Genomic DNA, 24,884 nt, shown 5'->3' on the forward strand with positions numbered 1-24,884 from the left:
GCCCAAGCCGAGCTGCCACTGAACTGCCTGCCAACAGGTGGCAGGATAGTTCAGCTGGTGAGAGCACATGCTCCTTCCTAACAACAAGGTTGCCGGTTCTACTCCTGAATAGAATGGTGGGCTACACCCACCCACAACTAAGATTGAACACAGCACCTTGAGCTGAGCAGCCGTGAGCTGCCGACAGGTGGCCTTGACTTGGAGCTGAGCTAGCTGCACCCTCCACAACTAAGATTGAAGGACAACTTGGCTGTTCCCCTTCCCCAATTCCCCAACACTGTTCCCCAATTCCCCAATAAAATCTTTTTTAAAAAATCAGTCATTAATATACCACTGATGTCATAAGAAAAAGTTTATATGTATGAAGAAGTTGTCAAGCTAAGTAGAGTATTTGAATTTTTCCAAAATTCTAATATTTGCATGAAAGCTTGAATTTTATAATTGGCAACAAGCACCATCCATCATTTTCCTTGAAATGATAGGCTTATTTCATTCATTATGAGAAAAGCATCTGCCAAATACTCAAGTCTTAATATCCTTTCAATTCTTCCAAGTAAAAATGGCATTTCATGAAAAAAGCTGCTAGTTTAGATCACAACTCAGTCACACAGGTTCTTTTCTTTAGGACAACCATTGTACTTCACTATGCAGCAGAAGTGCTTTATGCATATTTCATTTCATCATTCAGAATATTGAAATGACTTGTACTGAAGTTTTGAGATCTGATAAAATTAATATTTGCTCCTTCTTCAAGGACATTCTAAAGTGAAACTGGAATCTCTTTCTGTGAGTAGATGAAAGTGAAGAATGAATGAATACTAGAACAGTTTGGCACCCCAGTATTGATGTTTGCCAAGGTGCCAGCAGTTTTAAACACTGCATCACAAATTATACAAACCTAGTGGCTTAAAACAACACCCATTTATTAGCTTGCAGTCCTATCCATCAGTAATCTGCTAACCACGTGTTTGGTTCCTCTGCTAAGCATGTCATGAGGCTTAAATCAAGATATCAACCAGGCTGAATTCTTACCTGGAGCTCAAGGTCCTCTTCCAAGCTTATGTAGTTGAGGTAGAATTAAATTCTGCTGTTGTAAGATTGAGGTCCCCAGTTCTTCGCTGGCTGTCATTTGGGATCACTTTCAGCCACAAGAAGCCATTCTTCACCTCCATCTTCAGAGTCAACAATGGAGAACTTTCTCACACATCAACTCTCCCTTCAAACACCTTATAACAGAAATAGCCCCTTCCTTGTTAAAGGTCTACCTGATTAGATCAGGCCCAATGGATAATCTTTATTATTTTAAAAGTCAACTTATTAGTCTACTAAACATGAGAGTGATACCTCATTAGATTGAGTTGTCGGAAAAGTCATGACGCATTTTTGTAATGAAAAATAGAAAAAAATACATCATGACTTTTCTGACAACCCAATATTTACAGGTTTCACCCACACTTAAGGTTAGAGATTATACTAGGAAACCTTGGGACCATTTTAGAATTCTGCCTACCACAACCAGCATTGCTTTTAGATCATCAGTGCAAATGCCAAGTATAGTAAAAGAGTTACAAAATGTCTTAGTAGTATTGTGAAAATAAGTTGACTTCATAGATCCCTGAAAATGTCGCAAGTTTCCTCTTGGGTCCACTGTTCTAGAGGATCTCTAAGGTATCTGTGTGAATTCTATGAAAGTGACTAGAGGACAAAGTTGGTTTTTTTTTCATTTTTATCCATTATGTTTGACAAATATTAAGCAAATTATTAAAAGACAATGCTGCTTATAAAATATTGCCCTAATTATTAAATACACTATTCACATTATTATTCAAAGAAAAAATACCATAGAATTGTTACGATATCATTTTTCATATTAAGTCAATCATCATGTTGGACAGTGCTGGGGGGCAGTACATGAAAAAATGTCATTTCAGAACCTCTTCTTCAGACTTACAAAAAATGAAACTTACTCTATGGTATGGTATTTACAGATTTCAATAACAGTATAATAAAATATCCACTCAGATATGACATTTACTGTTCAACTTATAGGGGAGGAAGTAATTTTTTTCTGCCCTTCTAGTTTCCAGGTGGTTTCATAATTAAATAATCATGAGACAGATTAACAAGAGAAAATAACTAAATTTAATTACATATGTACGTATGGGAAACCCACATAAGAGAGACAGAGGCCCCACATATATATGAGAGGTTCACAGACAGAAAGTTAAAATGATGTATATGTGGCATGCTTTGCTAAGGATGAGGTAAGATGACTTAGGGCTTCAGAGGGGAGGAAGGATGATAAGAACAGATGTTCAGTAATTGTTTGCCCTGCCCTATAGATAGGCCATAAAAAAATTATTTCTAGTAATAACTCTTATTATGGGCAAGGCCCCCAATTTAGGTTCTACTAGGTAGTTCAGGGAGAGGCAGAAGTTCCTTCTGAGCCCACAGGGTCTCCACTGCCTTCTGCTCAAAATAATCCACATCAAAAGTAGCACATCTTGGGGAGGCCTGTTCTGAAGCACTTCAAATGCAAACACTTAAATTTGTTTATCTCTATATAATGTGTCTCTAAAGAATGAATGGAATTCTATTTTTCCTGACTCTTCCTAAGTCAGTGAACAGAGCTAACCATTACTTCTGTCTCGGTCTAATAAATAAGGAGCAAATTCTTCCTTCAGTCAATTCTACCTGCAAGTGAGCAGGTAAGTGCAACTGTACCTTGTGCACTGAAAATATAAGGGGAGAGAGGAAGGAGACATGTAAGCAAGGGAGTTGGTTTATAGCATACAGCTGAGCACAATTTTTTCATCTGCACTTCTACCCACCTCTCTCCCCCAACTAATCCTCAGCATGGGTGAGGAGGTAGAGGAATAGGCCAGAAATGTGATCATGTGTGGATGACTTTCCCCAATTTCCACAACAAAGAGAACCAGAAATAGACATTGGAGGAGAATAAGAACAAAGCGTGGAGCTCCTTGCTGTTAATACTTTTTGTTTCATTGTGAGAAAATACAGACACTATGATTAAATAATTCAAATATTTTTAATCTATCAGATGTTAAATACTATTTATTTGAATGCTGGTGCTTCATTATGTATTTAAAAATTAAATATCAATGTTAATTTTAGATGTATTGTAATATTAATGGCAAGGACTGCAGGAGGTATGGCAGAGATTGATTGTACTCTGAATTCACTCTCTTTTAAAATAAAGAGAATGCCAGTCTTGGTAAAATTGTTAAATAAAGTTTTGTGGTTTTATATTTCTTGGTAAAATAGTTTCTACTTCTTGAGCCTTAGTTTGTAATTACCTGATATGAGTTCTCTTGAATAGTCACCTTTTTTTTTGATAATGTACCTTATTGGTATTGAGGGAAAACAAGCCATGTGACAGAACACATACTGGCTCTTAAAATTTCTGCACATCAGTTTCATTTACCTTTTTTTTGCAAAGAAAACCATATTGTCACATCTAACTGCAAGTGGGCATGTAAGTGCAACTGTACTTTGTTCACAAAAGAAAAGAGAACTGTAGAATATTTGAGAGCAGTCCTAATTACCACACTTTATAACATTTTTCAAATTAAGAGGAAAAAAAATTCTGCTTGGACTAAGCAAAATAAACTATGCTTTTACTTTTTCCTCTGCCATAGTCACCAATAATGTTCTAGATAGCAGCTGCTCTAATGACGAACAGAGATTATCCAACATTTAGTGTGAGCAAGTAAACAAATGTTTGTTGTCTTCAATAACTGACCTACATATTGGTTTCTTTTTTGCTCTGACCTAATCTAGCCCATCTAGACTGCTACAAATAGGGCATGTACTCACCCAGGCATCTCACACCCAGGCCATTTCTTTCTATTTGGGGTTTTTTAAAAAAGATTTTATTGGGGATTGGGGAAGGGGAACAGTGTTGGGAAATTGAGGAAGGGGAACAGTGTTGGGGAATTGGGGAAGAACAGCTAAGTTGTTGTCCTTCAATCTTAGTTGTGGAGGGCGCAGCTAGCTCAGCTCCAAGTCCAGTTGCCATCTGGCCTCCTGTCGGCAGCTTGAGGCAGCTCAGCTCAAGGTGCTGTGTTCAACCTTAGTTGTGGGTAGGCCTAGCCCACCATCCCATGTGGGAGTCGAACCAGCAACCTTGTTGTTAGGAGCACATGCTCTCACCAGCTGAGCCATCCTGCCACCTATTGGCAGCTCAGCAGTAGCTCAGCTTGGGCGCAGCTCACTGGCCCATGTGGGAATCAAACAGGTGACCCTGTTGCTCAGAGCTTGCGTTCTTAACCGAGACACTCGGCTCACCCTAGCCATTTCTTAATTTACATAAACTACCAGGCCCTGTAGGCATGGGTTTCTAAAGATGCTTTACAGAATGCTGTCTTAAGAAAGTCTATTGCACCTATACCAAATTACCATATCTTGCCATGTATAACAGTCACTTCTTTTGCCCAAATTTGTGAGGGAAAAATGAGGATGTGCATTATACCTGGGTAGTACTAATTCCATATCTATATAAATGCTTTTAATTCTTTTATTTATGCTTATGAGTTAAAAGTATAACTCTAGAAATCAATAATGATATCCGTATGCAAAATAATACCCTAGAATACGATAATCAGTTTTGTTGAACTTACCACAAACTTGCAACGAAGAAGAGTTCTTGGCCTTCTGTGATGGGTATTGTAAATTTGCTACTGGTACATAAAATTTTTTGTTACTTATATCTGTTCATGTGTTTTGTAATTATTTGTTACATAAAATTTTTTGTGCCATGTTAAAAAACTAAATGCTAAAATTCCTTTATAATACAAAAAATAAGTATCTAAATGTAAACAAATACAAATTTGAATTGAAAAATTAAAATGAAAGGTTTTTTCCCCTGCAAGTTTGGGCCAAAAACGTGGGTGTGTATTATACACGGGAACGCATTATACATGGCAAAATACGGTATGTAATTTGTTTGATAATGACAATACTTTCAATTTTGCATTTCACTGTAATGAAATATGCTAGATTCTTAGTATAAAAAATTTCAAAACATATTGATAGGTAATCTTTTTCTCTATAGTGATGCTGATTATTCTTTTAGATGCTTTGATGCTTTCTTTACTGTGTGCATGGTGTAGCTTACCTTTTTTTTTATTGGCAGGAAACAGACTTGCTTAGACCTGTAACTAAATGCTTTTTAATATTTTCTAAAAACATAACTACTGATGTAAAGTGAAAACTATTAATGAATACTTTCATATAAACTGTTGTCTTTTATTTTCTATCCATTTTTATTTACATAATTGTTGAATAACATGCAATTAAATTAGAGCTTTCTGCTTCACAGCCTAGCATCTTTTTTTGGAGAAATTCTGCGATAAAATAACCCTTTGATATCACAGCCTGTTGCAGAGAAAAGAACATCATGAAAACGTTAAAATAAACAACCCCAAAACTTCAGTGGCTTTACAAAACAGAATTTTATTTCTCCTTTATTTAACAGTTCAATGTAGTATTTGGCAGGCAGTATCCCAGGTGATGATTCCGGAATCAAAACTTACTCCATTTTATGGCTCCAATATCCCTTAAGATGATAGAATTCTCTGCTGAGTTATTTGAATCTGGTTGATTGGCAGGTAAAGAGTGAGCCTTTACACAGGGGCTTTTCATAGCAATTCCTGAGTGCAAGAGAGGTCTGGAAATGTAATCTTATTGTGTCTCTGAAATAAGAATGACTTTTGGAACACATAGCACTCTGACATAGAAATCTGGAGCTCCGCTGAATGAATGCATAGGTCACTCAGGCCTTGATTTGCTTTTAAGGTGTGCGCAGGGCTGGCTTCACAAGCATGCAATCTGTGCAGCTGAACAGGGCCTCATGCTTAGAAGGGCCCTGCATTGGGCTTAATGGTCTGTTGTCACAGAGTATTAAATAATTTTTGAACAAGGGACTCTGCATTTTCATTTTGCTCTGGGCCCCATAAATCATGTAGTTGGTCCTACGTGTAGGTTATACCAGAAGGATGTGCAGATGGAAAATTTAGCTGCATATAGAATGTGTTAAGAGTTCAGTGAATGTTGTCTGATAATTTTCCGGTTGTTTAGCCCATAGAGAGAAAATATCTTCAAAAAAATTTTGTGCGCTTTTCTTTTCTGCACTTTTTTGCTCATACCCTTACAATTTTCATTGCCTCAAGGAGAATTATGACTGTAAAATAAGAAATGTAAAACAGTTTAGTTTTTTTTTTACTTTAAAAATATACTTTGAAACAGCACAATATTAAAATGCAATAGAAAGCCAAAACCTTTGATTCTCATGAGCCACGTTTTCTCTAGAGACAAGGAGGCTCTTGCAAATTATAAGTACAAGCCCTGAAAGAAGCAGAGCAGAGTTTATGCCATAACAATTGAAAGTCGTTGTGGCTAAGAGAACAGTTCAAGAGTTGAATAGGGCTCAAGCTTGGCAGAGATCTCTGTGAAGCTAGAGATGAAGGGGAAGATCTGCAAAGAATACATGGAGAGAGCAGACTCAGCATCAAGAAACACCAACATCGTCATGGCCAGTGACCAGAGCAGTGTGGGTGCCAAGTAAATGAGACTATTTGCAGATCATTTACTGCCTTTGTAGGAGTCATTGCCTCTGCTGACTCTGCTGCATTCATGTGAACTAATCTGCTTTGTGCTGAATAGTGAGGGAGTTCAGTAACTGCCCATATGTCACCTATGGCTTTTCCGAAGGCCTAATCATGGCCTAAGAATTCGCTGAGTCCCATTCAAACTGCCGTGTGTAGAAAACCCTATTTTCAATGCCTGAGAACTTCGTTAAGATCCCTGAAAATATAGACAGGGTCGTTGACAAAAGAAGGTTATAGTGATATGGGAGGGAAAGCCCCATTACCAGAATTTGGGTGGAGATGGAAAATAAGGCAACTCACCTCTTTTACCTGTCTCCTTTGTAATCTTTCCTTTGATTCTGTGGACTACCCTAAATAAATCCCCTTTCTAGACTTAGAACTCGATTTTTGTTGGGTGTACCCCAAGGACTCAAACTGGTACATAATTATGTACTCTTAGAAGTTTTAATAGCACATGCACATTTATTTTTTCAATACAATGCTGTGATGTCTAGATAAGGCATGTTTTATTTTGTTATAAGGATGATAAAACTGAGTCACATGATTAAATGTTTTATCCAAGGTTGCAAAATTTAAAAAGGCAAATCCATCAGTCTAATGGGTGTTCACATTTTAAGAAACCACGTCCACTATGCCATCTTTCCAATATTAAGTTGGAGAAGTGTGACAAAAACACCACCCATCTAAGCTTAAGACTATAAAAATGTTTATAAGAACGCACCTAAACACAAACTCCCTACATTCACTTTTGGACTTCTTTACCACTCAGCCAAAAAGAGAGTTCGCTGTAGCAGGTCATCAAAACACTGCACTCTCTGCCAGTAGTAATTTGATTCTGTGAACTACTTTTCTTTATTTGGGGTACATATTCACATATTGGAAGGCAAATCATGTGTCCAGCTTAACACAATTTCCTTCCTGAGCACTAATTCTTTGTCCTCCTGGTTAAGTTTCAAGTTGAAAGGGCTCTGTTTTTGGCCCCTTGATATACGAGACAATGCTTTCTACCTATGACCGCACATCCAGAATTTAATGAATTCTTACCTTTCCAAAGGCACCCAACTGAAGTGGTTCTCTTGAGTTATTACTCTTTCTTTTTGCACTCTACTACCTTTAAATTTTTCATTTCTTTTCACTGACTTTTTAAAAATTAACATTTTATTTTAGAAGAGTTTTAGATTTACAGAAAAGTTGCAATGATAGTACAGAAAGTTCCCACATATCCCACACCCTGTTTTCCATTATTAACATCTTACGTTACTATGGCACATTTCTCACAAATTAATGAACCAATATTGATGATGTTGGTGATGGTGAAGAATGAGTGGCAAGGTTCTAGTACGTGGGTTGAAAGATACCATTGCGACCCTTTTTGGAAAATACTATCGGTCAGTGTGAGGTATAAGAAATCAATCTTATGATTTTCCCTACTGCCCCTTTAAAACTGCTCGGTGAACTCATTTTTCCCTGGATCTTGAATAAAATTCACTCCAATTTCCTACTATAGTGGACTGTATTTACCTTTACTTGGTGCCCCTCTGTGCAGATTATACATTCCTGTCCTGATGAAGTCAGGTGTAGCCTTAGGTGTATGACTTAAACAGAAGCAATGTGCCACTTCAGGGCAGAACCTTTAACAGCCAGCACAGGATTCACCATGTTTGCCTTTCCCTTTGTCACAAGCAGTGTTCCAGAGAGTGGCTACTCCCTCAGTCTGGGTCCCAGAGTGAATCACAGCCATAGTCAGGCTACAGTTGATATGCCCTAGCACACTGCTTTAGGATGTAAGGGGTACATGGCATGTTACATAGTCCTGCACTGTTGGGCTTCTCTAACACACTAGACATTCCTGTGGGCTTTACTGGTGCTCCAAAACAGAAAGTCCTGTTTTAGCACCCCATTTCTACTGTTCTCTCCTCTGAGAGTCTTCTCTCAGTGTTTGTGTGTACAGAAATATTTTACAAAATTTTGACCTACAGGGTTGCTTGGAAAATCAATGTTAATGTATGGAAAGGAAAGTATTTGTATGGATTCAGGACTACAGTAACATGTGGCATCCAATAAATCACTTAATTTCTTTGTTGCTTGTTTTCCTGGCAAGTGGAAATGCCCTGTTTTAAAGAGGTGTTAAGAAAATATAAACTATGTTTAAAATACATAAATTAACACATTTTAGGGCACCATTTTGATACAGATACAACTATTTTAAGATTTTTTTCATAGCTTCATTCTATAACCCCCCAAAAGCTAAGCTATGCATGTACAGCCATCACCTCAAATAGCTAACAGAACTATTGAGTTGTCAGAAAAGTCATGACGTATTTTTTCTATGATTTTCATTGCAAAAATGCGTCATGACTTTTCAAACAACCCAATATGTGGCTCAGTCTCATTCCTTCTGCCTTCTACCCTATTTGATACAAATATATGTCCACTGCCATCAGAAAGGAATATTTGTTTTTCCTACATCCTTCTCTGTAACAGATGGATAAATGAAGGATGAAGGAAATATGTGTCTTATAAAGTCACTGAGTATCTTCTTTGGATCTGAAACCAGAACAGAAAAGTCTCTGCTTAAATGCTTTCTTTCCCTTTCCTTCTCATTATTTTCATTTAAAAAATGTGCCTACATAACAAAGAATCACAGTGTTCTGCCATAGTTTGTTCCTCCATTATAGGTGCCTTCTTGATGGAAAATAACATACTATCGACTTACTATCGATGGAAAATAATGTACTAGCAATGGATAAGCAGCAGGGAAAATTAAAACCATTTCTATACTGCTCACAGGCAGTGATGTTTATCAATATGCCCCTTCTGTGAGAATAATTGGGATAATGGACTGCTCCACTTTGAGAATGGAGGTATGGTGGTGGCAGTAGGTACTGATCAGAGAAGGCACTAAAGAAAATGATCTACATAACCCTGAAAATCACCATCCCTTTATTAGGAGTAACAAGCACACATTATTGACCCTATTATTTGTTCATAAAGTACACTTAAATGCAAATAGACTGCATGTATTTCCCCCTCCAGACTCTAAACTTTATGAATGCAGGAGTCACACCTGCCTTTTATATCCCTAAACCCAGGACAGTTCCTGGTTTAAGTAATCATTAAATATTGTTTGAATAACAGAATGAATGAATGAATGAATACCATACACAGATTCAACCTCTTATCCTTTTTTCAGAGAATTATATAGATGCCAGTAGGCTCCTGTCCAGTCATTGAATTGAGCCGAATCCCCAGAATCTCCAGGTATGGTGTGTCTTCTTCCTTAGGTCTAGAAGTGGTTCTTCATGGTCCAGTGGTCTATGAACTAAGAGACAATTATCTGCTCTCCTCTCTCATACAATAAACAATGGAGCAGAGTCACGATAACCACAATAAGTATTCCTATTTAGAAAAGATGTGCAATAGTCACTGGGCCATAGCAATGCTGTGTATCCTGCCTGCCACACAGGCATTATGAAGGTTCCTTACCCTGCGATTCAGCCTTGATTCTGCTCTCCAGAAGGATATCCTTTGAACATTGTTCTCTAGGGTCTTTGCTTTCATCGTTTAGATGTTTATTCCATTTCCTTTGTTCTGTTTGGGAAAAGGGATGTTTAGTTTTGTAATTCACTTCTTGAAAAAATAAGACTGTCATTGTTTTGTATGCGTACGTTGTTGTTTTTTTGGCAGGGGGGATTGTACTTTACGAGCTTTGACAAGTATATACACCACCACCTCAATCAAGATATAGAATATGTCTATTACCCAAAAAGCGCCCTTGTGCCACTTCAGTCTTCTCCCTCCATTACCACCCCATCCCAGTCCCCAGCATCAGTGATATGCTGTCCTACATAGTTTTGCTTGTTCTAGAATTTCATCAAATATTCAGCTAGTGTTCAAATTTCCAATTGTCTCATAAATGTTATAATATTGTTCAAATTGTTTGACTCAATTTCAAAGAGTCATGGAAAGTGCTCCTTTAACATTTCCTTCTTTCTAATAATTTGTTGCAGAATCTGGGCCATTTTTCCTGTAGATTTTTCTGTCAGTTTAGATCCTGTTGATTGCATTCAGTATTAACATGTTCCTCTGTGCTCTTACTTATAGATGGTATTTTTTTTTAGAGACTTGATGTTATTCAGATTTGATGTTTTGGCCTCATGCGTTTTTAATTGAGTTGAAGATTTACAGCATTCAAGAACAACATTCTTTTGGTTTTAAAACCAGAGAACTGCATGAGCAAAATAGTGAAATTTAGTGCCTCATGTAACTGAAATTTCTAGGGCACTTCATGGACTCAGGGCACATACCATAAAATCATGTTTTGTTTTTTCTGTCTTTCTGCTTGATTCTGGTCTCTTCTGAGTTTTGGAGTCATTCTCCACATCCTCTCAGGTTCAGGTCCATAGGAAATAAAGTTGCCTCCTGGTTCATTTTCATGTCACTGGTATCGATTGGCCTGGCTTGTATGTATGTCCATTCTGAACCAATTAATGGCACTACAGAAATATGATAATTTGATTGGCCAGATGAGGGTTCCAAGGTGGAGGTCATCTCACCAAAACCCATACAACAACCTTATTTATAAACAATATTTTCACTGAAGTGTAGGTGGAGTGATTATACAAGTGTTTTGAATAATAAGGTCTGGGGGAAGGCCCCTTGAAATGTCCCTCAAAGTCTTCACTAGGTCACCGATCACCTACTGTCGCTTTTCTGAGAGGTAAGTTCTGTGAAACAGAAACAGGGAAGCTAAGTTTTAATAAGAGAAAAAGTGATAAACTGGGGTGACGGAGAAGGGATGGGAGAGTCCGCGGCTGATTGCCAGCCCATAAAGGAAACATGCATTTAAGGAATGGGTAATAATTAACGTGAGGTTACTGAATGGAAGAGCTCAGAAGCTAAAGTCGGTTTGCTTTACCCGGTTATTTTTAAGGCCAATTGCAAAGTATTAGTGGTTTCATAAAACATACCTTGGAGGTGACTTACCAGTATTTGGGAGGGAAGGAAGTTTCGTGAGGAAGGTCAGGATACCCTGAACAACCAAAGGCCGTCATCCGCCAACAAAACCCGACTTCTCCACTCGCGGGGGCTACACCGCGTCGTTCAGTAGGGGAGACGGTTTGCCGCTAGCAACCAGACCCACCCCTCTCCCGGAGACCGGCTCTGCGTTTGCGTCACTTCCGGCCCTGGGCGCTTCGCATCCGGGTCGGGCTGAGCCTCTTGCTCCTGGAGTCTGTGACTGGTGGAGGTGGTGAGCTGTCCGCGTTCTCTCTTCCCGGTGTGACCAAGCCGCAGTGGCCACCGGCAAGGAGTGGTCCCCCTTCCCCGAGCGCAGAGAGACGAGGAAGAGACCTGGGAGCGGCCGGCGGCCAGGCTGGGCCGCTCTGGTGCGGGTTGGCGACTCTGCTGCTACGCTTGCTGCTGTCTCTGGGAACCGGGTGCCAGCACTGAGGAGCCTTCAGTGGACAGCGACCCCCTTCCCCGGCTCCCCTGCCCGCCCTACCAGGGAGGGCGGAAGATGCCGGTGAAGAAGAAGAGAAAATCCTCTGGGGTGGCAGCGGCAGTGGCGGAAGACGGAGGCCTCAAAAAGTGTAAAATCTCCAGGTACCACCTCTCCCCCACCCTTCTATCTTTCCTCCTTGGCGGGACGGCAGGAGGAGAGGGAGGCGCGCCGGGTCTCGGAGGCTCGGGCTGGGGAGAGGTGACCCCCGCCCCCCGTAAACCTAGGTGGTAAGCACAGAGCACCGCGAGTCTCTGCGCCCGACTCCACCTCGTGCTCGTTGTGTGTGCTCGGGCGCCTGTGCAGCGACTGGGAGAGGAGCCTCACGTTGGAGTCTGCGTGCCCTGCAGGGTGGGGAAATAGGAATGCGTACGTAAATTGCGCTGTTGCCCCTGCACCCCCTACTCCTTTAACCCGGCCCCCGTCGTCTTTCCACACCTAGAAGAAAGTACAGCTACGCGGAAGGGTCACTTTTAGAATTTCTTTGTAGGGTGTGAAGGAAGAAGCAGAGCATGAGAAATCTTGACCTGGCAGCTGCCCATGGGAATGACAGAAAGAAAAGCTCCGCATGCTGTAATTGGCCTCCAAATTTAGTATGTGGAGTGGTCTAACCCGGAGGATCCCAGCAGGAGGCCTTTTAAATCGTAGGAGCCCCATTTTCTGCAAGTGTAGTGCCTCCACCTTCGCCAAGGTCCCTATGTGCCGAATTGGAAAGGCCCTGCATGCGTTTTGTTTTCTAGCATTCAGGATGCTGTTAGCCCTTTATATAAATATTAATAATTTGAGAGCTATTGTGCCCTGTGTCGCCTTGGAGAAAAAGAAAACAAAGCAGAATTGTAGATACAGCTCTTTGATCCCATTTATCATGGCATTGAGGTATCACAGCAACATTGTATGCTGCAAAGAAGTATTGCAATTTAGGTGTGAGAAGTGGATTTTTAAAATCCCCTTATTGGGTGTTTTTGAATCAGTGATTGGCACTTCATGTGACAACTTCAGATGATACCATTAAAAGACTGTAGCCAGCTTTAATTATAGAACTCTCCTGAAAGAGATCTGCTTAAAATGTGAGGTAGGTGACTTATTTAGTCTGCATCTTCCTTTTTGTAATTCGTTGAATTTTTTTTTCTTCATTACGTTTTTTGGGAAATAAGAGCCTAAACATATTGCTTGGGCTATTAACTGTGAAAGATGATGCTGTTTTCTTATACCTCTTGGTAACTCACACTAGAATTTGACATGGTTACTCCACTAGCTCCAATTTTTATGAAACATGCAGATTAGTTTTTTATTACTCTAACTTGTAGCCACCTTAAGTATATATTTAAAAATTATTTAAATTAAGCACATTAAAATGGCTGAGCAGTCATTAGAATTCAGGTGATCCTGTATCAACTTAAACTTTGTTATTTTGACAATTGTTAAATTAAGTATCAAAGTATGCTTTGTAAGATTCTGTTTTCAGGTGTATATCTATTATACACAAATATAATGTCCATGCAGTTCAGATTAAGAATCACTATAAAGTTTTATGCTTTTCCAACTACCAGTCCTGCATTGAGACCATTAGATTGAACTTTTGAAATCTGGGGAAATAATTTTAGTTGATATTTTTAGAATTTGATAGTGAACAAAGTAACATTTGAGTTTTGTTAGCCAGAAAATTTAATGTATAAACTACTGTATCAAATTAACAATTCTAATATTTTCTTATAACACCAGCTGTAAAAAAAAAACCAAAACTTTAGTTTGATTTGAAGAAGTTTATACTGAACTTAGCATTTCACTAAAAATTGAGATGATAACATTCTTAGGCATTTGTGTGTTTTCTAAGCTATTGCAGATCCCAACCCTCTGCTAGACTAATAAGTGGAGAGGAACATTTTTCAAGCAAGAAGTGCCTGGCTTGGTTTTATGAGTATGCAGGTAATGAAATTAATATAAGAAGATATCAATCACATGCTTTAAAACGTATTTTGTTTGATTGTTTTGGGGGTTCTCCTTTTGGTTCATTTATTTAACAAATTATTTATTCCAGGCTTTCTGTGTGTGAGTGCTGTGTATTGGGGATTGTGGGTAGGCTAAGAATTTGGTTCTGTTTCATCCTATATCTTTAAATATGTAATTCAATATATGTTTAGTGGGAGGAGTGAAACTCATTTACTATTAATACAATTTGTAAACAGGCAGATTCACTTATTGGTTATATCCATTGACTAAAGTAGAGTTGGTCTTCTGGAAAACACAAAGTATGTGATAAAACATGTTTTACTATATATATAGTTCTTATTTTTCTTTTCCATATTTTTTTGAATTTTTTCTGAACAAGAAACTGACCTTTTTTTTTTTTTGAATTTTTTTCTGAACCAGAAAGTGACATTCTCTGAAACTTTTGGAAGACAGTAAAAGATTTAGAACTCAGATATATAATTGCACAATACATTTACCCTTTAAAAATTGCTATTTACCTATTTACTTCTTTGAGAAGAAAATAAACACTGATATAAATATAGTGATAAATGCTGTATTAGGAAGATATGCTGTGAAATTTCATAGGAAGAATATGGAACCAGTCGTGAAATGTCAGAGAAGGCTTCTTGAAGGAGCCAACTTAAGCTAAATCCTGTAAGTGGTAGATGTAAAGCTCTAGGCCTAAGTGTAGGTTGAAAGTCAAAGCTAGGGATGAAGCTGAAGAGTTAAGCAAATATATGAAGAAAGAACACTTGTTTCCCACTTATTACTATTTTATAAGCATGTATGAAAAAAACTTTTTTCCATTAGAGTGGTTTTGGTCTTTTGGAATTACTGATTTTAAAGCTCTTTTTTTTTCCCCTTGTTTCCTTTCTCTTACATGCCTCCCTGTTTTTTTCTTTTCTTCCCCTCTTTTATCACTATCGTTCTCAGTGTTTGTTTAAAATAAAACAGGATACATGCAGTCATTGTCTATATGTAGTGCTAATCAAGTTAAGGCCTCAAGTGTATTCTGTACTTGAGAAATAAGTTTAGGCTAACTGTATTAGGACTATTTGGGGGGTGGGGCAGGAGCAATAACTTCACTGCTGGAATCAGCTGAGTGATCCCAAAAGTATAATTTAAAAATTGTTTAGTAACAGAACAGATTCTTTCTAGACCAGAAACACTGCTATTACTAGCATCCCAAGACAACCACTAACCTAAATTAAATGAAGGTAATTCATTTTCTTAACTGACCTCCATTTAAAATGTTGACCCATTATTCAAAATGCGAGTTTTACTGATTTGCATGATCTACAATCAAAAGGTCACTCATCTTATTTTACTTATAAAGGTTACTAGATACCATAAAATTAGTCTTTTTTTTTTTTTCTTTCATGCTTATTTGTTTCACCTCTCCTAGAGACTTTCCTGGGTAGCATGAGATTCTAATTAGTTAAACATTTATTTCCTATACTAACATTTTTGTAATAGCCAGTATAATAATTGCTATCTTTATTGCAAAAATTATGCTAATTATAAAATTTTTCCTTATGACTGTTCTGTTAAGTAAGCAGTGTTATCCCTGTTTTATAGATGAGAAAACTGACAGTTAGATCAAGTAATTTACTTAAGATCATATAATGACAAGAGCCAGGATTCTAACCTAGGTCATTCTGACTGTAGAGCCCATGCTTTTAACTGCTACTATCTTGTAATGTTTATTTAAAAAAAAAAAAATATGTATACGGCAACTAAGTTTCCTTTTGCAAAGAAAATATTAGTAAGTGCACTTGAGGTTGACTTATCTTCTGTCATTCATTGAATGATTCATTCAATAAATATTTATTGAGCTGTGCTAAGTGCTGGGAATATAGTAGTAAACATGTTAAGATAGATCCCTGCATTTGGGGGACTTGCCTTCTGTGGAGAAGATATACAGTAAATAGGTGAGTAGGCAAGATAATTACAGATTGTGAACCATTATGAAAGTAGTAAATAAGGTGAGGTGCAGGGATAGAAAGTAGAAAGTTTGGATGGACTTTCAAATAGAGTGATTAGGAAAGACCTTTCTAGAGGTTACTAAGGGCAAAGACCTAATTGATAAGGAGGAACCATTTATTTGCCAAATAAACAGTAACTGTTCCATCTTAAAATGGGGATGCTCCTTATTAAAATGGAGATAATAATTGTGTCTATTGAGATAACACACTTAAAGCACTTAGCACAGTACCTGGTATATAATTAGAACCCAATAAATGTTAACTGTTATTAAAAGAGTAATAGTATTACAGCATCAGATTTACTGGTTGTATATGTTTGCAATACTGTTCCAAAATAAACAGTATAGCTCCTGTGTAGCTCAGGTTGAAGGTGCTGTGTCATTCATTGAGCACAGTTTTGTTCCTGAGCACCTGCTATGGCTGACATGGTTTTAGGCTCTGCAAATATAGGCAGGAACATTATGGTTATTTAAAAAAATCAGAAAACTGATTATTTTTTTAGTTTTAAATTGTTTCACCACTAATCTTGTTAATATAATATAGATCATGTGTGATAAGCCTGATAGTTTTGCTCTTTCACAAGACCTCTCATCTTGACTGATATTTAAATTAGTAACGACTCAGTAATATACTGGGCCTATTATATTACCAAACAAAAACATAGGTAGTGAAAAGGCACTTTTAAAGTCTTATAGAGAATCAAAAATAAGGGATAGAATTATGTAGTTCATAGTTCTGATTCAGTATCCAGCTGGTAGAGTGAACTTATTTCCATAGCTTCATAAATTGATTGGAAACCTGTTTTTTGTCTGAAAGAGTTAGTTAAACTCAGCTCCAGAGATTTTACTCTGGAAGTAGTTTTACTGGAAGCGTATTTCAAGAAGAATAATTAACATTTTGCAATCTGGGAAAAGAAGATTGGTATAGACCTTGTTTTCGATTTAGATCTGTTACTATTTACATTGCTTTGGGAGAGTCACTTAACATTTACAGAAAGGTCTTATATGTATCTTTATATAACAATTTAACTTGATTCTAATCTAATTTTAATTACTAATCCCACAGTTTCTAGGGATGCTGTATTTTTTAACAGTAACTGATATTTCTTGATGGCAGCTTCAAGAGCAAGTCATCTTTCTTGTTGCATATGAAAATTTAGAATATATTCTTATCATGCCTTAAAAAAATTCTTTCTTTTCTTGTATTAAATTTTTCATCTGATGTTTACTTTAACCCAAACCACATACAATATAAGGATGCATAGTCAGCTTTATTTCTTAACATATTTATTGTATATGTGTGCTTTTTAAATTACATAATTAACACATTGTCATTTAAAAAAAAATCTTCCAAGTATATATTAGGAAGTGAAAGTTTCCTATAAATGTTGCACCCCTCCCCTTCACCTTTTAACATCTCACTGCATAAATAAGTGCAGTACTTATTTAACTAAAATATTTAAAAAGGATTTTGGTTCAGACCACGTCATTTTAGCAGCCTATATCTCATCTGAAACAGCAAGTATGTAATGGCCACATACTAGGTGGCTACATTCTTCTATTCAGAAAAACCTAAGGACATTGGCTTCATGTTGCACTTGTGAACTAATGATATGATATGAAATGTTACCTGAGCATTTTAGTCTATGATTTATAAATCTGGAGTATTTTTAGTTATTAAAAAAGGGAAACAAGTTCCTCCTGGCTACTTTAACAATAATATTTCAAGACTATATTTTCAAAACCCAAGTTTGTGTGGTAAGCATATTTCTATCATGTTTCATATTGTTTTAGTCTTTTTCAAAATTGAGATATAACATACTAGTTTCAGGTATACAACATCATAATTTGATACATGTTTATATTGCAAGATGATCACCAAAATAAGTCTAATTAACATCTATCACCATACATAGTTACAAAAAAAGTTTTTATGTGATGAGAACTTTTAAAATCTACACTTTCAGTGACTTTCAAATATACAATACAGTAATATTAAATTGTCACTGTGCTGTACATCACAGCCCGGTACTATTTTATAACTAAAGTTTGCACCTTTGACCTCCTTCACCCATTTTACCCACACTCCAACCCCACTCCTGGCAACCACCAATGTGTTCTCTGTATTTATGAGTTGGTTTTTTTGTTTTGTTCTTTTTTTGTCTGACTTATTTACTTAACATAATGCACTCATGGTTCGTCCATGTTGTAACAAATTTGTTTTAATCTTATCTAGTCACAAAAAAGACCTAACAATAAAGTACTATATTTTGAGACTGTGATAACATAAAAAGTATGAGAATTGGTGTGTTGACTTAGTTTAGTGTTACTGAGGGGGAAAAGTAATAAGTTTAATGTTAATATTTGGATAAATGACAGACAAGCTAATTGAAGGATTAAACTTTTGTTTCTACATTAAGACAACATAATTAATGCTTTACTATCTATTTGAGAACCAAGATGATAAGGAAAATACCTCATTCTGGAATTGGAATGTAGTAATTTTCTTAAGTCATCATTTTAACAATATATCTTTTTAAAGTATTAAATTTTATTTCAGTATATTTCCAAAGGGTAATAAACGACCTTCTGTTTTAGTAGCTAAACAGATATTCTCCTCTGATTATTGCCTTAAATTGTGGGTTGGTACTGGCACATACTAGTAGAGCAAGAAGCTCAAACCTTATGCTTTATATTCATGCATTGCCAAAACATTTTCTTTGGAGAAGGCTTTCAGTAAATGCTTTTTTTTTGTTATTGTACAAACTAGTGATTATATTAATGTTGCTTCATTTTTTATTGTCTTAGTTTCATTATATAATGTGTTTAAAGAACATTCCAAAAATTTTAAATTCCATAGCAGATGTTTATGCTTTATCAAAGATATGTCAAAGTTAAAATTCATCTATTTGCAAAAAATGTTATGGTGTATTCATAGATGCCTTTAGCTCAATGGCTTATGTTTTATGTTGATATTAAATTATAACAATAAATTATATAAATTATTTTTGTCTTTGAAGGTCCTGATGAAGTTGTAGGGCCAGAAGGAATGGAAAAATTTTGTGAAGACATTGGTGTTGAACCTGAAAATGTATGTTTTATTTCTAAGTAAAATGGAATACAAGTGGGGTATAGCATATTCATAAATTTCTAAAAATTGGGACACTTCAATCTTATATGAAGATTTTGTTCATGTTTATTATAAATGTCCATTTAGGGTATTTTTAATCAATTTAAATTGGGCACCTGTTCTCTTTCTTGATACAAATGTCATTTGTAATAGAGAGAGAGAGATTCTACCTTCAGAACTGTTAGAACTTTTTACTTTTAAGAAATTGGCCCACCTAAATTTCTTTATAGTTAATAATTCCAAAGGTTGTACTCTTTAATATTTGAAAGATGGAAATAGTTGTATAAAAATGCTCTCCATGATAAATATAGACATTATTATCTCTATGCTGACTTTTCCCCTATCCTTTATGTTCTGTTCTTTCCAGATTATTATGTTAGTTTTAGCGTGGAAATTGGAGGCTGAAAGCATGGGATTTTTTACCAAGGAAGAATGGTTAAAAGGGATGACTTCATTACAGTAAGATATTTTTTTAAAAAACAAATTTGATGGCCTATTTGAAGATCTTAATTGATATTTTGTGCTTCGTAATTTTCAGGAGTAAGGTTTCATTTTATATAATCAAATTGGTTTGATCTATTATAATCACTTTAGGTTTGACAAAGTTTATATTGTGGTCTTAGCAAATGGACGGTTACCCCATTTTCCATATTGTTTAAGAAAGAACCTCAGTACAGTCCTATTAAAATTCATTGACTCTTTTGGTGGATGAATTAGAGGTCCATGACCAAAGTCATCTACTCACAAATTGTTTGAGCAATAAGGGATTTCCTTCTCTGAATATTGAATTCTGTGTAAGGCGTTTGTTCTTTGGGCAGCCCTAAGTTCTGAGGACTCCTCTCTCTCCTCTTCAATTGTATCCTTGATTTAAAAAAGAAATCTGAAGATATAGTTACATGACACTTTTATTAGTTCTTTTTTGCCAAATAAATCTCATAAAGAACATAAGTAGAAATGTCCTTTGGCTCCCCTACAATCTTCAGACGTTTTACAGTTGTATACTTTCAGTTTAGGAAGCTGCCTTTGAACACTTCCATAAGTTATAGATTTGCTTCTTTATAAAAATAACTTGACTTTGGCTTTTTCAGAGTAAAGTGGGCATAGTTTCAGAATCAGTTAGTAATTAGGTATTAATTTTATATTATATCATGTTCCTAATGTTCATGCAGGATTACACTAATTATCAACATTCTAAAATAGATCATTAATTTATAATATTTTTGAGGCCAAAACTGGGCGTTTATGTAGCCATGTGGTTTTCTGCTGTGTGATTATGCTTTTATTAACACTTAACTATTCTTTACTCCTTGTTTGCCTGTCCTTAAATTTCAAAATACCTGGTTATTTTTTAAGTGTATTTGTTCATATAGAACTTAAATTTTTATATTTGAATTTTCAGTGTCTAATGCTTTGTAATTCTCCTTTTCAACCAGCATTAATATACAGATTATGCTTAGGTAAAAATCTGTGCTTATGTGGACCAAATAAATTTCTAGAATAGAATATAAAATCAACACTCTCACTTTTGTTATGTATAGGTGAGATAAGGAGCCTGAGACTCAGAAAGGTAAAGAAAATATTTGCTAAAGTTTACGTAGCTCTTTTGTGCTAGGGCCTAGAATTTAAATTTCTTTATTACCAGTCTACCATACTTTACTTCCTATTGCATCATTCTTTTGTATATGTGTTAGCATTCTTGATTAAAAAGAGATAATTTTGATTCCCAAATTCTTTGGCCTATTTCCCACCTTTAATTAGCTTTTTAGAGAAAGATAAAATATTATACATATACAAAAGGCATGCAAAGAACATATACTAGTTTTCATATAGCTCAGTCTGTTTTATTGAAATGTATATCAATTGTAACATGGCTTATTAATTGTAAGACATTTTATTTAGCATTTTACCTGCTTTTTGTACTACTCTTACTGCTTATTTTTGTAAACTGCTTTTTTTGAGTATTCCAGCTAACAAGTGTTTGTGTATTTTTAAACTGAAGAGTCCTAATTTACGTTTTTGCATAACTTGATATATAAAAAGCCTTTGTATAACAGAAATATGTAAACACAAAGTATTTCTAATTTTTACTCTTCAATAATTAGCAGGAAATGGCCTTGGGTCCAAGAATAGAAATTGACTAATCCATGAACATATTTTTCACTAGCACATCTTTCCTATAGGAAGGCCACAAGCCATACAAAATAAAAGCAATTGTTTAGCATGTAAAATTGACCTGGAGATTTCTATTTCACTCATTATTTCCCGCCCATCTGCCTAGAACTCTTTGCTGTAGAGCCTTGATGCTAGTCAAACTAGGCAAGCACAAATTGACTGGGAAAATAGTTGGCATTTCACCATGATCTATTGTATATTACTATATGCGCAATACTTAACCCCTGAACAATGCAGGGATTAGGGGCATCAACCCCCCTGTAGTCGAAAATCTGAGTATAACTTTTGACTCCCTCCAAACCTTAATAATATCCTACTGCTGACTGGAAGCCATATTGATAATATAAAGAGTTGATTAACATATGTTATGTACATTATATGTATTATATACTGTATTCTTACAATAAAGCTAGAGTAAAGACAGAAAATCATAAGGAAGAGAAAACTATGTTTACCATTTACGTCATCTGTTTACAAGATGAATTGCCTGTCAGTACAAACATCAATGTTGTCTTATATGATACAAAACACTGGATGTCTTGTGTATTACTAACACTAGACATCAAAAATGAAAAGATAATGTGAAAAATAAATTCATATTATTTACAGATATAACAATTTATGCATTGTAAACGAGGAAGCAGCAATATGATGGCTTTATGGTAACCTAGTGTAATTGATGTGATTGCTTCAGGGTAATAAGGAAATTTCCAAAACTTTTTCCAGTATAGAAGAAAATCTGCATATAAGTGGGTCTGTACAGTTCAAACCCACATTGTTCAAGGGTCAGCTATATAAAATATCTTTTCTCAATTGGCTAAGTCCTCTTACTCCCTGAATCTTGTAAAAAAAATTTGCTAAGAATAGAATAGTTGGAAATTTAAACCAAGAGAGACAAAAGAATCTATGTAAGTCTAAATTTTTAAATTCTCATTCATCTGGTGTACTTGGTTTAATATAAAAGACAAAATCATAAAATGTGAAACTTCACAGAGTTGATTCCCTTTATAAATTTTTATTATTTTTAGGATGTAATTTAACCTGGACATAGTTATTTAATGGTCCCTAAATTATTTTAATATAGTTATTAGTTGTTTCAAATTAATTCATTTTAACCCTTAGAAAACTTTAGTAAGCTCTGCTAAAGAATAGAAACAGTCTGGTAGTTGAAATATACTATGTTCAAGGATAGTGGACTATAGTAATCATGATTAATTAAAATCTGTAATTGTATGATGCTTAAGTTTTCAGAATACTTCTTACATTCATTTGTTTTAAGGGTGTTTATTCATACAAACTTTCTAAAACTAAGTTTTCTTTCTCTTTTGTATGAAAGAATTTATAGGTATGAATTTGTATATAACTGGGCTAGAATGGCCATTTTGTAAGTTTTAGGAGATGTAATTGCCATATTTTTTCCTAGGTATTTTGCTCTATGTAGCTTTCAGCATTGCTTAATTATAGTCAAATTTCCCTTCAAATTGTATTTAATTTAGTACATGTTTGTATTAAGCACCTACATTATGTAAGGTACTGTGCCATTTACTGGTGATGTCAATGAGGCATAAGACATGGTTCCTGCCCTTTAGTTACATTCTAATAGGGTAACAAAGACATTACAATACTAAAACCATAAATCCAGGTAGAGTGTAACAAGTGCTAGATTAAAACTACAAAATACTATGGAAGCACAGCTGCTATTAAGGTTAATTGGAGCTGAGTAGACAGGAGAATGTTTTATAGGTGTGGCATTTAAACTGGACCTTGAAGAATGATTAGAATTTTGATGGTTTGAGGATATAGGAAAATTGTTTCTGAAGAGGAAATTGTGATCAGAGCTTTGAGAAAAGAAAACATGTTTGAAGGAAGTAGTCTGTCTTGTTAAAATTAATGGTACATGAAGAAAATTGACAGAATAGGTTTAAATTCCTGATAGCTGGGATAATGGCTATATTACGGAGGGCTTTGGCTAACATGTTGAGAGTTGAAAGCAGATAATTGGGAAACCATCAGCGATTTTTGAGCACAGGAATTATCAAAGTTTTTTGGGATAGTGTTCAATAGAGCAGTTATTTTAATGTTTTCAGGTCATAGACTCTTTTGAGAACCTTAAGAAAACTGGACCTTATCCCCATTAAGATGCACACATGCTGTTACATACAAAATATTGCATATGTATCTTCTTCCTTGCATCTATGGATTCAAGATTCCTGGGATACCTGCAAATTTTTGTTCTGGCATACCTTACTAGAGGGCAGAACTTTTCTCATATCTGCTAGCTTTGGTGTTGGAGCAAAGGTGAAATACCATGATGGAGAAAACTGTGAGCACAGAACTTTGAAAATACTGTACTTGATTATGATAATGGAAAAAAGGAGGCAAGAAGATAGCATCTGGCTAGAGTGCTAGTAACTAAGCTGCCTGTCAGTAGATTTCACGTTGTACACCTGGTCTCCATACTGAGCCCTGGACATTGAAGATGAAACGTAATTGTCTGGCTTGACTTCCTTTAGGAGGGAGTAGAATGGGGAGCATTTATACGAATTTTTTGGTGGACTTGGAAGAGCGGGTAGATGGGGTGCTATAGCGTATGTGGCATGTGACCGTCATTTATTGAGCATTTTGGGCCTGGCTGCTAATTACCATGAGTATCCTTCCCGTTTGCACTCCCCCAGAGTCATCATGACAGTTTCAAAATGCCACCCTCCACACTTCCAAATAACCCCAGAGGTGGACTGTGTTGTTCTGGTTGATAGACCTGATTCAGAGAAAGTTCTAAATGCAGAACTCTGTGAATGAAACTTTTCCTGTTAACATCACTGTGTCAAGGAGCTTACTTATTGGGACTTACTGAATACTGTTCAAAGCTGTAGCAACTTAATGCTGAGATGCTGAGTGTAGTTCCTGGGGAAGCAGCTTGGTGGTGCCACTCTCACTGGGTGGTGTGCACACTGCCTCTCAAAAGGATTGCTGCAAACAGAACACTGGCTGATTGTTAGAAACAAAAATCCTCCTTGGATATCTTTTGGTTATCGAAAACAGTACTAGGTACGTAGGTCTTTTATAAAAGCGAAGTGGTGTAATGCGAACTTTCAAAAAGTGGGGAATACCTGTACTCAGGAAATTAATTTCCAAGTCCTAATGTTGAAATTTAAACCTGCTTCCACTGATTCTAGCCGCAGTAGCCTTGGAGGGTGATATCATTGTGCCAGTGTTCTCTGAAAAAATGTGTGCTTTTTTGTTATTCAAAGAAATGATGTCTTGCTTTCTATTACATAATAATTAAATATTCATTTCTTTTTAATTCAGGAGCAAATAGTCTTTCTAAACTTGCCAGGTTATGAGGTATTGACATTATTAACTCTTCTGCGACTATTTGGGAGCTAGATTAAAAATAAGAATCGGGTTAGTGACTGCTTGGGTATATTCACTGTTTGCCAGGTATGTTCAGTCTTTATGATGTTGTTAACAAATGTGGAAGTTCGTGCTCTTATTTTT

General features: G+C 36.1%; 1 protein-coding gene and 1 long non-coding RNA gene across 4 annotated transcripts in view; one reads left to right on the forward strand and one right to left on the reverse strand.

Moving 5' to 3' along the window:
- Window positions 1-7,765: 7,765 nt before the first annotated feature.
- Window positions 7,766-11,706, reverse strand: LOC109394946 (uncharacterized). Of its 2 annotated transcripts, XR_002126555.1 has the most exons (3): window positions 11,616-11,701; window positions 10,937-11,125; window positions 7,766-10,220 (listed from the first exon to the last, which is right to left on the reverse strand). It is a non-coding gene; the product is annotated as an uncharacterized LOC109394946 (long non-coding RNA). The 2 variants fall into 2 exon arrangements; XR_002126556.1 differs by lacking the exon at window positions 10,937-11,125 and having other exon boundaries at window positions 11,616-11,706.
- A 178-nt stretch (window positions 11,707-11,884) lies between these two features.
- DCUN1D5 (defective in cullin neddylation 1 domain containing 5) overlaps window positions 11,885-24,884 on the forward strand; it is a 32,186-nt gene continuing 19,186 nt past the window's right edge. The window contains exons 1-4 of one of the 2 annotated variants that reach the window (XM_019665534.1): window positions 11,885-12,233; window positions 13,964-14,055; window positions 19,105-19,175; window positions 19,582-19,673. In XM_019665534.1, coding sequence (XP_019521079.1) covers window positions 12,148-12,233; window positions 13,964-14,055; window positions 19,105-19,175; window positions 19,582-19,673 — 341 coding nt within the window. In that variant the 5' untranslated portion in view covers window positions 11,885-12,147. Of the gene's footprint in view, window positions 12,234-13,963; window positions 14,056-19,099; window positions 19,176-19,581; window positions 19,674-24,884 lie in introns of those variants that run through there. The other variant, XM_019665535.1, reaches the window with a different exon arrangement.

This window comes from Hipposideros armiger, unplaced genomic scaffold, assembly GCF_001890085.2.
Source record: "Hipposideros armiger isolate ML-2016 unplaced genomic scaffold, ASM189008v1 scaffold_446, whole genome shotgun sequence".
Classification (NCBI taxonomy): domain Eukaryota; kingdom Metazoa; phylum Chordata; class Mammalia; order Chiroptera; family Hipposideridae; genus Hipposideros; species Hipposideros armiger.